This window comes from Artibeus jamaicensis, unplaced genomic scaffold (genome assembly GCF_021234435.1).
Source record: "Artibeus jamaicensis isolate MK-2021 breed Jamaican fruit bat unplaced genomic scaffold, CSHL_Jam_final scaffold_614, whole genome shotgun sequence".
Taxonomy (NCBI): domain Eukaryota; kingdom Metazoa; phylum Chordata; class Mammalia; order Chiroptera; family Phyllostomidae; genus Artibeus; species Artibeus jamaicensis.
Window position 1 is genome coordinate 2,036,071 of NW_026522050.1, and position 13,683 is coordinate 2,049,753.

The 13,683-nt window shown below is 61.3% G+C and overlaps 2 protein-coding genes across 6 annotated transcripts in view; one reads left to right on the forward strand and one right to left on the reverse strand.

Moving 5' to 3' along the window:
• Positions 1-13,683, forward strand: part of MACROD1 (mono-ADP ribosylhydrolase 1) — a 132,592-nt gene that overhangs the window by 29,081 nt on the left and 89,828 nt on the right. The gene's annotated exons all lie outside the window — the stretch shown is intronic.
• FLRT1 (fibronectin leucine rich transmembrane protein 1) overlaps positions 1,247-13,683 on the reverse strand; it is a 72,805-nt gene continuing 60,368 nt past the window's right edge. For all 3 annotated transcript variants that reach the window (XM_053659028.1, XM_037140193.2, XM_053659029.1), the window contains one exon: positions 1,247-11,487. In XM_053659028.1, the coding sequence (XP_053515003.1) occupies positions 9,414-11,438 (2,025 nt within the window). In that variant the 5' untranslated portion in view covers positions 11,439-11,487 and the 3' untranslated portion in view covers positions 1,247-9,413. The remainder of the gene's footprint in view (positions 11,488-13,683) is intronic.

The following is a 13,683-nucleotide window of genomic DNA, read 5'->3' on the forward strand; positions in this document are numbered from 1 at the left end:
CTAGGACGTCTCTCCTCTGTGCTAGACCTGGGGCACTTTGCTGTCCTGCCCCAAGGGCTCTGCTGGGACACCCCGGGCTCCCGGTGAGAAATGCCAACCCGCTGGGTGCCTGCCTGGGGTCGGGGTGTGCCGGGGTCGGGGCTTTCGCTCCCTGGACGAGAGAGGGACGCCCTGCGTCACACCCCTGTCACGGAGGCTCAGCACACGCACATTCTACAGACGTGGAAACTGAGGCGCGGGGAGTACGTGCTGGAGCATGTGTGTCTAACTCAGTTTGGAGGGACCCCACGGGACGCCAGGTCCCTGCCTGAGAGGCCCTGCAGGACGGCAGTGGCATTAACCCAGTGGTCTCCAAATGCCTGTGACTGGCAGGGCCTCTGTCCACTCTAGAGGCTGAGGAGCAGTTTGAGAGCCCAGCGCCGCCTGCCCCCCCCACCAGACTGGAACGGAGCCCCGGGCGCCCTGCTCTGCTCACCGCTGCCAGTGTGGGGGTGGGCGAGGTTAGCTGGGGGGCAGGCCTGTGGGCGCCTCCCCCCTTCCCCCTGGAGCCCCCACTGTGTGCTTTTTGGCATGGTCCCTCTGGGCTGGCTCCTGCCCCCAGGAGGTGGAAGGACGAGAGAGGGTGAGGGGAAAGGGACACCTGTGGGGCCAGAGAGCCCCGAGTCACCGCCAGCGTCCGCTGAGAACTAACTTTGCTTCCTTGGAATAGAAGGAAAAGCTCACTAACCTGAACCCAGACGTGAAATCAGCTCTAAGGCCGAAGTTACAAGTCCTGTTAAACTGAGCCCAAACCGCTGCTGTTCTCAGGGTGCAGCATTGGTTTCCTTGAGGCAGCAGGTGAGGCCTGCCGAGCTGTGATTGCCGTGGGGGCCCCAACCCATCTCATCTGAATGCCCCCGTGGGTGCCAGAGCCTCCTAAGGGACAATCGCAGCTCCTTTTAATGTCTCCATGTGGGGACCCTCTTGGAGTTTGCCTGTAGCCGGTCTGCCTTCCTGCAGGCTCATGTGACGGACTCACAGTGTGTCCCTCTTATCTCAGAGCAGAATCATTATTTTGGTTCCAGTGGCGCCCGGGGACCTTCCTAACCCAGAGTGACGCCTTGCCCCTGGCCAGGCCACCGCCTCTGGGCCAGTGCCGCTCCCCTGGGAACAGGCTGTGGGCAGTCAGCACCGTGGGTGCGCGGACACACACCCGGCCCCCGGGGTGCTGGGCCCCAAGCCGAGCGTCAGCAGTGAGACGACCGTAAAAGTTAAATCTTTCTATTTATTTCAAGAAAGGACAAGGATAGTGGACGTGGACATCTCGTATGAAAACAGACAGACAGAACACAGGACCAGACAGTTCATCACATTCGTCTCGACAGTGAAGTTTCAAGGCACCTACGAGGAGGAGGCGAGGGTGGTCGCAGCGCACTTTGGTTAGGGTTGGCGGCGCGGTGGGGGTCCGCGTGTCTCACTTTCCAGAAACACCTGTCCGGCGGTCAGGTTGGGAGTGGGGCCGGCGGGCCTGGGGCCGGGCCGGGTCAGCCAGCCGGGTCTCGGGTGGCGGCCGTGGGGGTGGTCCCGTCCCTCAGACCCCTGGGATTGCTTTGCCCTTCCGAGAAAAAAGACAAAGATGGGTGTGCAGCCAAGCAGCCCTACAGGGCTGATTCTGCAGGTTGGGGAGGGAAGGGGCACAAGGGAGGCTGGGGTGCCTGGGCAGGGGCCCCTCGGGTGGCAGGAAGGACCTTGGCCTCAGGTCTGCGAGAGACCAGGCCTACGCTCCCCTCGCTGTTGGCCGGCCGGGCACCCACCTTCTGTAGCAGTGGGACCTGCCCTCCCCCAGGGTCTGGCTGGGGCCCACCCCTCCCCTGGCCTCCCCCAGCCTCCCCCCTTGGACCACAGGGCATGGATCACAATGAGCTGAGTGCCTGCGACTCCAGAATCCTCAGAGATACGAAATGCCACGCAACCTTTACAGGCGGGGGTGGGGTGGGGTGCGGGAGAAGGGACGTGGTGGCTCTTAGAGAACCTTGCTCTGCAGTGCTCACGCCTGCCTGGGCTTCGAGTTTACTTTCCCCCTTTGCCTCCCTGTTCACAGCTCCCCCTCCCCCGCCCAGGTGACATTCATCATTAGCAGGTGTTCGCTTCAGCCAGCCAGCCAGCAGAATTGCACGGCTCCGGCGCGCCCGTGTTCACGGCCCGCAGCCTCCCCCAACCTTCAGCACCATCTCTCGCCCCCCTCGGATGACAAACCTCAGGCGCTGGGCGCCCCACATCCCTCCCCACGGCTCGCAGCATCTCTGTGAGCTGGAAGGCACCAGGGTCCCGGTCCAAACACCCCTCCCCCACCACCGCAGTGCCGCGCCTGGGCCTGGCCGCTGGGTGGGCTTCTCAGAGGGGCCACAGCTGGCAGGGGGCCTGCTGGGTCGGGTAAAAAAAAACCTAAGGCTAGTTTTAGGGCTTAGTCTTCTTCTGGGGCACCCAGAACCTTCTGAAGCCACACCGGCCAGATGCAGGTGGTCCCCAGGACGCTCAGCAGGCATGGCCCCAGGCACAGGGCAGGTGGGAGGCCCCGGGGAGGGGAGCATGAGGCAGCCCGCACCGCTGGGGCTTTGGTCGGCAGCTCCCGCGGCCTTTGTTTTTCTCCGTCTTCAGAACGTTGGTTAGTTCCTCCTGGTGGATGGCTCAGAATGTGGGGACTCTTGAAGGGAGGGCTACACAAGGTGGAACGCCCAGTTCTCTACCCTCTTTGTCTCCCACCAGAGGCTCGGCTTGGAGGGGGGAAACTGAGTCACCCAGGCTGGCTGTGCTCACAGCTGACGGTCCGTGGGTCCGAGGGACGGCAGAGGGGGATGCCTCAGAGAGGAGGAGCCGTGGGAAGTGAGTGCCGCCACGCGCCGGGCTGCGGAGGGGCAGGTGCAGGGCAGGAGGCAGGAGGCAGGAGGCGGGCAGTGGCTGACACACCTGGGCCCTGCCCGCCAAGCCCGAGGAGGCAGACATAGCAGGGCAAGGAAGCGAGAGGTGGGCTGAGAGGAGGCCGCCGGGCAGCGTGTGCCAGGCTCCGTGCTGGGCTCAGCAAGCCGGCGTGGAGGAGCTCGGGGACCTGGCGCCCTGCCTGCGCAGCCGTCCACCCTGACAGCTGTAAAAGAGATTTAGGGGCAGTGATGGCAAAGACCTTCCTGCAAGGACTTTCTGGGCTCAGCTCTTTGGGTTTTCAGGTGTGGGGGACGGCATGGGCGGGTGTGTGAAGGACAGGGGTCAGGGCACCCTGGTGGCTCCGATGGCTGCAGAGCCTCAGGGGCTGGCTTTGCTAGGAAGGGAGGGCGAGCCCCGCAGGGCACCCTCTGTGCCCTCCCAGCCCCTGCCAGGCACTTCAGTAACAAGGGGTGGAGGAGGCGTGGTGTGCCTGCGGTCCAGCGGGGAGCAGGGCAGCAGGTACCCCAGGTCTGCCTCGTGGGGGCAAAGGCAGCTTGGCCCCTGTGGCCTGCAGGGCGGGGGGGGGGGGGGGGAGGTCTGGACGCATCTGCAAACCGTTACAGTGAGAAAGTGGGCGCGGCTCCAGCAATGGTGGGATGTATGAAACCAGAGGAAACAATGTATCAAAAATGCAAAGGCGGAAGGGGAAAGTAGAGGGCGGAGGAATGAGGAGCCTGGGGAATCTTTTTGTGTTTTTAAAGAAGCAAAAGTGGGTTTTTCAGGCGAGTGCTTGGAACAGTTTGAAAGAAGTGGTAAATGCTCAAACAGGTGCCCCGAGCAGTGCTGCCGGGCTGCGGCACGTCGAGCTGGGGAAATGGCCAGTGGGATGGTGACATGGGGAGCAGGTCCAGGGGCAGCCTGGGACCTGGGAGGTGGCCCAGGCCAGCCAGCCCCGGCGGTGGGGGGTGGTCACTATCCCAAAACCTGTCCAGACTCCTGGGTAGAGTGGTATGTCCTGGAGCCTCTTGGCTACTGAGGATGGTGATTTTGTGGCATCTCTGGCAGCACAAGCCACTCTTTGATGGGACTGTGGGATGGCCTTGACCTGGGATTTTCAGGGGACAGTGGCCATTCTGAGCAGCACAGTAATCATCTCCCACAGAGGGTCCTGAGGGATGATGATAAAGTGAGGGTAGGGACCAGGATCTTCTAGTCAAAGAACCAGGTCTAGGCTTAGACAAGAAAATATCTGCCATCTCCTTATCAAATGCTTGAATGCTCCCAGTGACGGAGAGCTCACTGCCTGATTCCTTTGCAAGGCCAGTGATTCTCTACCCTGACGTTCAGTTTCCCTGTACAGTTGGCCCCCTTCCCTTTCACTGACTGCAGGGAATGGATCAGACCCAGACCCATCCTGGAACAGAAAGGACGCAGAAAAGCTCGTGGCTCCAGAGCCCACCCCACTCTCCAGTGACTGGACTGGCCATTACCCCTCCCTTTTGACCCTGGAAGGCAGACAGAATCTGGAGGGCAGGGGCAGAGTCTCTGCCGGGGGTGGGGGCAGCTTCTGAAAGACCTCGTGGGCCACGTAACCTGCCCTGTCTCAGACGCTGGAGCACTGGTCCCTCCGTGGAGGCCAAGCTGCTTTCCCTGAGGGCAGCGCCCGAGCCCAGGATCATCCTGAGTGCTCCGGCCTGCGTGGTGTCAGCCTGCACAGAACCCCAGTCCCCCTGGGAGCTGCGAAGGGACAGCCCCTGAGCCTGGCCCGTAAAATCCCTGCCGTACGCATGGCCACTGGCCACTGGTTCACAGAACTCCAAAAATCCCCCTTTCTCTCCACCTCCATGGGGTTTAATCTTCCTAATCAATTTAGCAGGCTTGCTGGGTTGTAAACGGTAATGATTTGCATTTTTGAGCCCTTTTATCCCTCCTCAGGAAAAAAGAGGCCTCCTGGTCCGCGTTCTGGAAGGCCTGTGCCGGCCTGTGAGTTGCTCGTTAGCGCTCCACCTGGCGACAGTCCAGCGCCAGGGGTCTGTCACCCATCACCTGCGCCGACTGACTGCAGGAGTGGGGTGGGCACACGGGCTGCCCGCAGCTGGCCCTGGCCGTGGCCTGGTCCTTGGGGGCTCAGGCTGCTGTGCGCCCCGAGGCCCCTCCTTCTAGCAGATGCCCCAGCCTCACCGCTCCCTGTCTGCCGCATCCAATTCTCCTTGTTGTATTTTTCATAAGCACGAGCCTCGGATGCCCAGTCCTCCTCCCTGGTGCATTGAGCAGGAGGCAGGTGTCTGAAGTGGACTAGGTTGGCTTTGAGGCTTGAGCTGCCGTTGTCGGGGCTGGGGGAGCGGGGTGCCCCCCCCTCCAGCTCACCAGGGCTGAAGGAGGGAGGCTCCGTCACAGTCCCGGGCACATTGCCCAGCCCCTCCCCCAGGCTTTGACCTGCCCGCTCGGCTCCCACTGAGGTCCCTCATCTGGCCTAGCCCTCCCACTCTGGCCCTCCGTCACCTGTACTGGATTGGCCAGAACCTTCCAGGTTTAGTGCAGGAGACCCCTGGAGCACCAGCTTGACCCGGTGAAGCTAGGCACTCCCTCAGCCCACCTCCACTTTACAGAAGGGGACACAGAGGCTGCCATTTACAAAATACACTCTCCCTGCTGCTCTCTGGACACCCTCCCAGACCCCTCCTCACTCTGCCTGGCCCTGGGCTCCTCTTGTTTGGGCGAGGGGGCCCCCCTGAACCCATCAAGGGAGGGAGAAGAGGCACAAGGCAGGCGTGGCCTGCAGGCTTTGGGTGGGGAAGCCGCTGCCCCCAGCCGCTGCCATCTTCCTGGCTGCTGTCACCGCCCCTGCCAGTGCCCCAGCTCCTGCCCCCAAACCCAGCACCCCAGCCCTGGGTGGGGACACCCCCCAGCACGTCAGCAGGCCCCGGTCACCGGGAGGCAAGGCGGTCTGGGGCGCCGGGGCCAATCTGGAGAAGATGGAGGGTTCCGCAGGAGGCCGCGGGAAGAGGGGAGGAGAAACTGGAAGGAAAGAAGCTTCTGATGCACATGGTGTCGGTGGGATTGAGTATGACTAATTAATAGATTTTATTCTTAGTAATCTCTTAAGCATTCCATACATTGGGCCCAGTGCCTGAGCTGCGCTTACAAGAGGCCTCATTCGCAAAATGCAAATGACTCGCCTGCCCTGCCGCCTCCCTCCTTCGTTGCCGTCTTTCCTTTTTTTTTTTTTTAAAGGGGAAATTTAAAGGAAAATTGCCGTGGAATAGAAAAGAGATTCCAATCACTACATCTAATTACCACGAAGGGTAAACCACTTAACCAAAGAAGTGTCGTGGGTTTTTTTGTTTTTTTCTTAAACTTTAAACCTGCCTTAAATGCCACAAAAATGCCCTCATCAGTGCTGAGGCCAGCAAGGTTCTCCCAGCTCGTTAGAGGAGCAGGGGTCAGGCCGGCCGCCCGCGGAAGGCAGATTCTAGACCAAAGTGGAGGCCCAGGCCCCAGGCTTGTCTTCGTGGGCCTTGTGTCCTCGGGACGGGGGACTGGCGCCCTGGCACCTGCTCTCTCGTTGCGTCGTGTGGTTGGCTCCGAAGCCAGAGTGGGCCTGGCTCCAGGCGCTCTCCCTGGCTTAGGGGGATGAGAGGCAGCAAGCGTTGGGGGTCCTGCTCTCAGAAAAGAGCTGCCAAGGTGGTGGGATGCTTAGGGCAGAGGAGAGCGGGCCCCAGGGTACTTGGCTGGGCTGGTCCCCACCCAGCGCTGCGTCTGCAAGGGTGGGACGATGCCTGCGGAAGCCGGTCCCAGGGGGCCGGGGTGGGGCAGCTCACCCGGAGCCCCGCCCGAGCCCTGTTAGCGCAGGAGTGAGGCTAGGGCCCCCACCGAGGGTGGGGGGAGGTGAGCACGGGCTGGGTCTAGGCCCTCCGCGGCACCCCCGCCACCCCTCCCCGGTGTGTAGCCCTCCTCCTGTTCACAAATGCCTTCCTAGCCTCCGAGGGGAGGCTCTGACTTCTGCCTGGCGTGGAGGAAGGAGGAAGGGAGACCGAGCATGTTGGCAGTGGGAACTAGGGGGCTGATGGTGGGGTGTCCAGGGACCAATTCTCCTGGGACACTGGCAGAAGGCAGGACTGGTGCCTTGAGGGAGGGGACCTCGTTCAGAAACGGCAGAGACCTTGGACTTCTGCCCTCCAGCCAAGACCCTCCCCCTGGTGCACCCTCTCCCTTGGGCCACACCCAGCGGGGCCCCTCTGCTCCTCCCTGAGCTGCCGGGGGTGGGAACAGGCCCGTGCCTGGGGGCACTGCAGACGTGAAATTAAGGCTTGGAAGAACTTCTCTCCTGACTTCACTGTATGAGAAGAGGGGGAAAAGGTCTGTTTTAGAACGGAAAGTGGCCATGCCCCTTGGCCTCTCCTGGGACTGGGGAGTTAGGTGTCCCCGTTTGGTGAGGCCATGGAGACCCCGTGTCTCTTCTCTACCCCCATGCGGCGCTTGTGTCCATTTCTTTCAACCCGCACTTCACTGAAGGGGCCGGTTGCATCTTTTCATGCCCGGTGAGCAGCGGGCTCCAGGCCTGTCACGGTGGCCCTGTGACCGCTGTTCAGACTCGTCCTCCTGCCCTTGGCTTTTGTCACAGCAGTCAGGGCCTTTTGAAGGCGCCGCCACCAGGAGCAGGACCCCTGCTCAGCCTCCTTGCCCTCGGGCCAGTGTCCCTCCTGTAACATCCTCTTCCCTGGTGCGGGATGAGCAGCATGTGGACGGACGGTACCCAGGTTCCTGAGTGCGGGGACGCAGGAGGCAGCAGGACCTCCGGTGCCGGTCCCCCCTTGTCTCCAGATTTGCTGTCATTATTTCATCATCATTTTAACCTCACGGCTCGCCACACAGTGCTGCGGGTTGATAAATGATGGCGATGGCGATTCCAGAAGGAATGAAGCCTCGACTCAGGCAGCGCCCAGGGCAGTGCCCCTCGGGAGGCCGGCCGGCTCGGAGGGCGAGTGGAGCCGCGTCTCCAGAACGGTCCTGGGGGGAGGGCACACGGCTGAGTGTTCTGCATCGGGAGTGCTGGCTCCCAGGGCTTTTCCGAGAATTTTCGTGTCTTTTTCTGGGTGTTGTTTCAGCAGCTATGGAAACCATTAGGTCTAATCATCTGATATTTAAAAAAAAGAACCAAAACATCTTTGTGCCAATTACCTTGTCCCAGGAGGAAGCACAGAGCACAGAGAAAATAGCTGCAGCCCTGGCTGGGGTGGCTCAGTGGGTTGAGCGCCAGCCTTTGAACCAAAGGTCACCGGTTTGATTCCCAGTCAGGGCACATGCCTGGGTTGCAGGCCAGGCCACCATCTAGGGTGGTTGCCACGGAAGAGGCAACCGCACATTGATGTTTCTCTCCCTTTCTTTCTCCCTCCCTTCCCCCTCTCTAAAAAATAAATAAAATCTTTAAAAAAGAAAGAAAGAAAGTGGCTACCGCGGTGACTGCGTGTGTGTGTGTGTGGAAGATGAGGAGCCTGTCGGTCACACTGGTCACCGTCTCCACAGCAGACGGGAGCGTGGCCAACCCGAGACGGGAGCAAAGCTGAGAGCACCTGCCGTGCAGAACAGACGCGCCTCGGCCGTGACGAATGGTATCATCCCCCCCATCCTGACCCCCAACACACGGCGCCTACTTACTCAATAACTGTTAGGAGAAAGCAACACTTTCACGACTCTATTTTCTCAAGAAATGGTACGAACTGACCCAGGAAGCGTCATCAGGGCCGTGTGCGGCTCTGTCTGCCCATCTGCGCTCAGAGCCGCGAGGTTGAGACGAGAGGCTGGTAGACGCACCTCCACGGGGCTTCCAGGGCACGTGGCAGGGCAGGGACGCAAGGAGGGTTTCACGTGGGAAAGAGAGAGTTTGCTTTTTAATCGGTTACAGCATTGTTCAAAGAATGCAAAGACGCGATATTTCTGAAAATCTGCAAGGGAAGTGGTATGGAAGGAACCGGAGAAGCGCTTTCAGGACACCGTCTCCCCAACAGAAAGATCTTCCTCCCCCCTCTCCTTGGGAGGAGCCTGCGAATCTTCCACCAGGTCGTTGCCAGTGAGCAGCGGCACCAAGAGCTGGTGGGGGCTCCCGTGCCGGCTGGTCCTCCCTGACGGTCCTCCTGTGCCGGCCCGGACAGGGCGCACGGCGCACAGACGCTGTACAGGTAGTGTCTGCCCCCTTCGCAGGGAAAACCACCCGCCCCGACCCTTCCTGCAGTATCACTTTCAGTCCTTCCCTCCCCAGCTGGCACGATTCGGTATAAATTATGTCTTCCGCAACATCAAACCCCTCTCTTGCCTTCTATCCTTTAAAAAAAATTTTTCCCCACTGCTGTGTTCTAGAAAATTGATAACCCTCCCCAAACTCTGCTGTTCGCTGGGGTGGGGGGGGGTCATCGTGGTTTCTTTTCCTTGCCCCGTCGGAGGGCAGCAGGCCGGGCAGAGCGAGGGGTTGCAGGCCAGGAGGCGGCGGGTGCCGGGCGGGCCTGCCAGGCCGGGCATCATGTGTAGGAATAGTCCATGTCGGGGATGCCGGCGTCGCGGTAGCCCCGCGTGGTGCCGTAGCCAATGGTGTGCGAGCCCTTGCAGAGGCTGCTGCCGTTGGAGGGGAAGATGGTGTGGACCACATACTCCTCTTTAGCGTGGTACGGGTTGACGGGCAGCATCTGCAGCCCCGGGCCCCGGATTTCCAGGATGGAGTTATCCTTCTTGGTCCCCGACTCCATATACTTGCCCTTCTTCTGGCTGCCCCGGTTGTAGGCCCGCTCCCGGGTCAGGAGCTCGCTGGCCCGGTTCACGTACCAGCAGATGGCCCCCAGGACCAGGAAGAGAAAGACGAGGGCCACGGCGCCCCCGATGATAGCCGCCAGGGGCAGGCCGGCCATAGGGTGGGCGTTCTGCTCCTGGTTGAGCGTGGTGGTGGGGCCGTAGCTGTCGGCGGTCTCCGCCTTGGCGCACACGGGCGTCTCATCGGCCACATAGGTGTTGCCGGTCTCCATGGTGACCATGCAGATGATGTAGGTGGACTTGGGCTCCAGGGCCGTCAGCAGGTACTCCGTCTTGTCCCCCTGCACCAGGGTCTCCGTGATGGAGCCTACGGCCGGGCTGTGGCCCAGGCGCAGCCAGCTGAGCCGGAAGGAGGAGGCAGGGAGTGCGGCCTTCCACGTGATGTGGATGGAGTCCGCCGTCAGGGGCTTCACGTGGATGACCAGGGCCTTGGCGCCGTCACCCGTGGCCATGGGGTAGTCCAGGTTGGAGTCAGGGAGGCGCAGCCTCGGTCTCTTGGCCTTGAGGGTGAAGAGCGAGCCCTGGGGCGTGGTGGCGGAGGTGTGGCTGCTGGCCGTGGTCTTGGTGGCAGCGTTGGCCACGCCTCCCTGCGGCCCCATCTCGAAGCACTCGTCCATCTCGTTGGTGATGTCCTTGATGGCCATGCCCCGGACCTTCTCGGGGCCCTGGCACATGAGGCCTCGCACGTTGACCACGGCCGCCCGTGCCTTCACCCAGTCCCGCAGCCACATGAGGCTGCAGCCGCAGAACCAGGGGTTGTTGCGGAGCAGCAGCTGGGCCAGGCTCTGCAGGCCGTCGAACAGGCCACGCGGCAGTGTGGTGAGGTTGTTGTTGGACAGGTCCAGGCGCTCCAGCGCGCGCATCTTGGCCAGCGTGTTGTAGGGGATGTGGCTGATGGCGTTGTCCTGCAGGTAGAGCTTCTGCAGGTGGGTGCTGGGCAGGTTGAGGGGCGGGGCGGCCAGCGAGTTGCGCACCAGCGAGAGCTCGGTGAGGTTCTGCAGGCGGCTGAAGGTGTCGTCGGCGATGCGCTGGTTGGCCAGCAGGTTGCCGTCCAGCACCAGGCGCCGGAGGCTGTCCAGGCCCTTGAAGGCGTGCAGCGGGATGGTGGAGATGCGGTTGTCGTCCAGCCGCAGCTCCTCCAGCGTGCGGGGCAGCCCCGAGGGGATGCTGCTCAGGTGGTTGCGGCTCAGGAAGAGCAGCTTGAGCTGCTTGCTGTCGGCGAAGGCGTCCTCCTCGATGCTGACGGTGGACACGGAGTTGTCGTCCAGGTGCAGCTTCTCCAGCAGCGGGAGGCGGGACAGCGAGTCCCGGGCGATGGCCCGCACGTTGTTGTCCTGCAGGTGCAGCTCCCGCAGGGAGCGGGGCAGGTTGACGGGGAACTCGTCCAGGTCGTTCTCGTACAGGTAGATGACCTGCACACTGACCTTGGTCTTGAGGTCCTGGGGGATGCCGGCGTTGTTGATCTGGTTGTTCTGCAGGTAGAGGGTGGTGGCGTCATCGGGGATGTCGGCGGGGATGGAGGTGAGCCCCCGGTCGTTGCAGTAGATGAAGCCGTTGTCGCAGCGGCACACCGAGGGGCAGGTGGTGCTGTCGATGACCTCCGTCAGGAAGGCGATGAGCCCGTAGCAGAGGAAGAGCCAGTCCCGCAGGTCCATGGTGGCCGTGGTCATCACGACGGTGGCCGTGACGGTGGCGGCAGTCGTGGTGGTGGCGGCGGCGGCGGGGTGCGCCACCACCATGGTGGATGGCTGGGGGAGCGGGGCCTCACCTGACCTGGGGCCTCAGCACCTGCAAGGAGCACAAGACACGCACGGTGAGAGCGAGTGGCAGTGACCGCCCGCCACTGACGGGCCACCGCAGGCAGGGACGTGAGGCAGAAACCCAGCCTCGCGGCGCGGCACCACGCCCCTCAGTGCCCAGGCTGGTGGCCGGTCAGGCTTAGGGTGGACTCCAGCGACATCTGGCTAGCATTGCATCTCAGCAGGAGCGAGGCGCTGCCCGCAAAGGGCACAGGTGCCGTGTGCCCTCCCAGATGACGATTCCGCGCCTCGAGTGAGGTTACTTTAGGGAGGGCCAGGCTGCAGCTTTGGTTTCTTCCTTCAAGATTTCCCACGAAGCCACTTTTTACAGCCAGTGCTGAAAGGGGCTGGTCAGAGCTGGGCGGGATGGACTTAGGGCGAGTTTTGTGGATTCAGAGCCATTTCTCACTGGAATGAGGAGCTCACACCTGGCTCGGACCCAGGGTTTGAAGGGAAAGCTTGTTTCTGGAAGGCCTGCAAGCTCAAAGGGTGTGTGTGCGTGAGAGAGAGAGAGAGAGAGAGACTAGAAAAGCTGCCAGCATCGTCACTGGTGAGCAGCAGAGAGCGGGCGCTTCATTGTCTGGTGTTAAAACATGTCCTGTTTGTCGCTCGTGCATTTCATAGACAGAAGACGAAGGTGTCGACAGAGCTGCTTTCTCTCCTGTATTTACAGGATCTCTTTTTATCTGAGGTGCCCTCCCTGGCTCTGCGTTCCGTGCTGTGTGGAAAATTATTCCACACCTTGTCCACTTCCAAAATCACAAAACTTGAAAAATATATATGTTTCCTTGCATTTAAAGAAATGAGGTTTTTTTTTAAAGGAGGGAGGGGCCACGCTCTGAGGAAACTGGAGGTGTAACGTCAGCTTTCACAAATGGGGAAATTACAGGACAGACTCTCCTCGTTATTTTACATTTCGTAGGGGTAAAAAAATCAATTAAAGAGAAATTATCTTTCAGCCTCCGTGGGGAAGGTGTCTTCGTGCAGCTGGCAAAGGTCTGCAGTGTGAGTGCAGGGCCACAAAGCCTCTTTGGCAGAGGGCGGCCCTGGGCGCAGAGCAGGAGGGCACCTCCCCCCAGAAGGCGTCAGTGGGGCCCGGTGCCCAGGCGTCTCCATTTCTCACCCAGCTCGAACCCCCTTCCTGGTCTCTCTCTATCCCAGGTCTGCTCCTCTCTATCCAGCAAACTGCTGTCGCCCTTCGCGACCGGGCTCCAGTGACCCCTCCCCCGCTAGGTTTCCTGATGCCGAGAGAGAGCTTCTCTCCGCTCTGTCGTCTCTCCTTCCACCCACCCACCCACTCACTGAGCCCTTGGTCTGCCCACCCATCTGTCCCTCCCTCCCTCCCTCCCATCACTCGTCCATCCGCGCATCTGGCCACCCAGCCACCCAGCAGATGTTGATCGATCACGTACCATATGCCAACCCGTGTTCTAGCCACTTGTGACTCCGCTCTGGTGGGATGGCAGCTCACACAGTAATAGTGACCTTGCCTGGGGCTGTGTGAAAACTGAAGTCATGCAACCCTCCCAGCAAACCTGTGGCCGGAGCCCTTCTTGCTGCCTCATACGTAACAGATGAGACACCTGAGGCTTGGAGATGCGAACTCACTCGAGACTACTCGCTCCAAGGCCAGAATCTCCAGCACCAGGCTCAAAGCGCTGTATGCGCATGGGCTGCAGGCTGTGCTGTTTGGTGACTAGTGTTTTACCGTCCTCAGCTAATTTCAGAGGCTGGAGGGCCGGGCCCACGGGCCGAGTTGGCCGTGAGGCTGGGCGTCAGTGACCACCTGCTTGTACAAGGGGCGGCGTCCCCGCACACTCAGGCTCCATTTGCATTTACAGGGCCTTGCCCCGCCCACAGCTCCAAGGCCTTCTGGGGTTTGGGGGAGGAGGGCTCGGGCTTTGCCCGTGGCTGGCTGACACACCAACCCAGCCCAGGGCCTGTTCCCAGAGAAGCTTTGTCCATAAGGTCCCAAGGCAAGTCAGGGGTCAGCCCAGGACACCTGGCTGGAAGCAAGTTAGGACTGTGGGGAGGTGCCCGGGGTCTGTGTCTAGAGTCAGAGGGGAAAGTAGGGGAGGGTGCTAACAAGACCATGCCCAGCACTCTGGTCCCCTGAAGCCAGCTCAAGCTCCCTCCCACCAGCACCCACTGGCCTGAGGGACCAAGGGCGCTTGCCCAGCCCAGG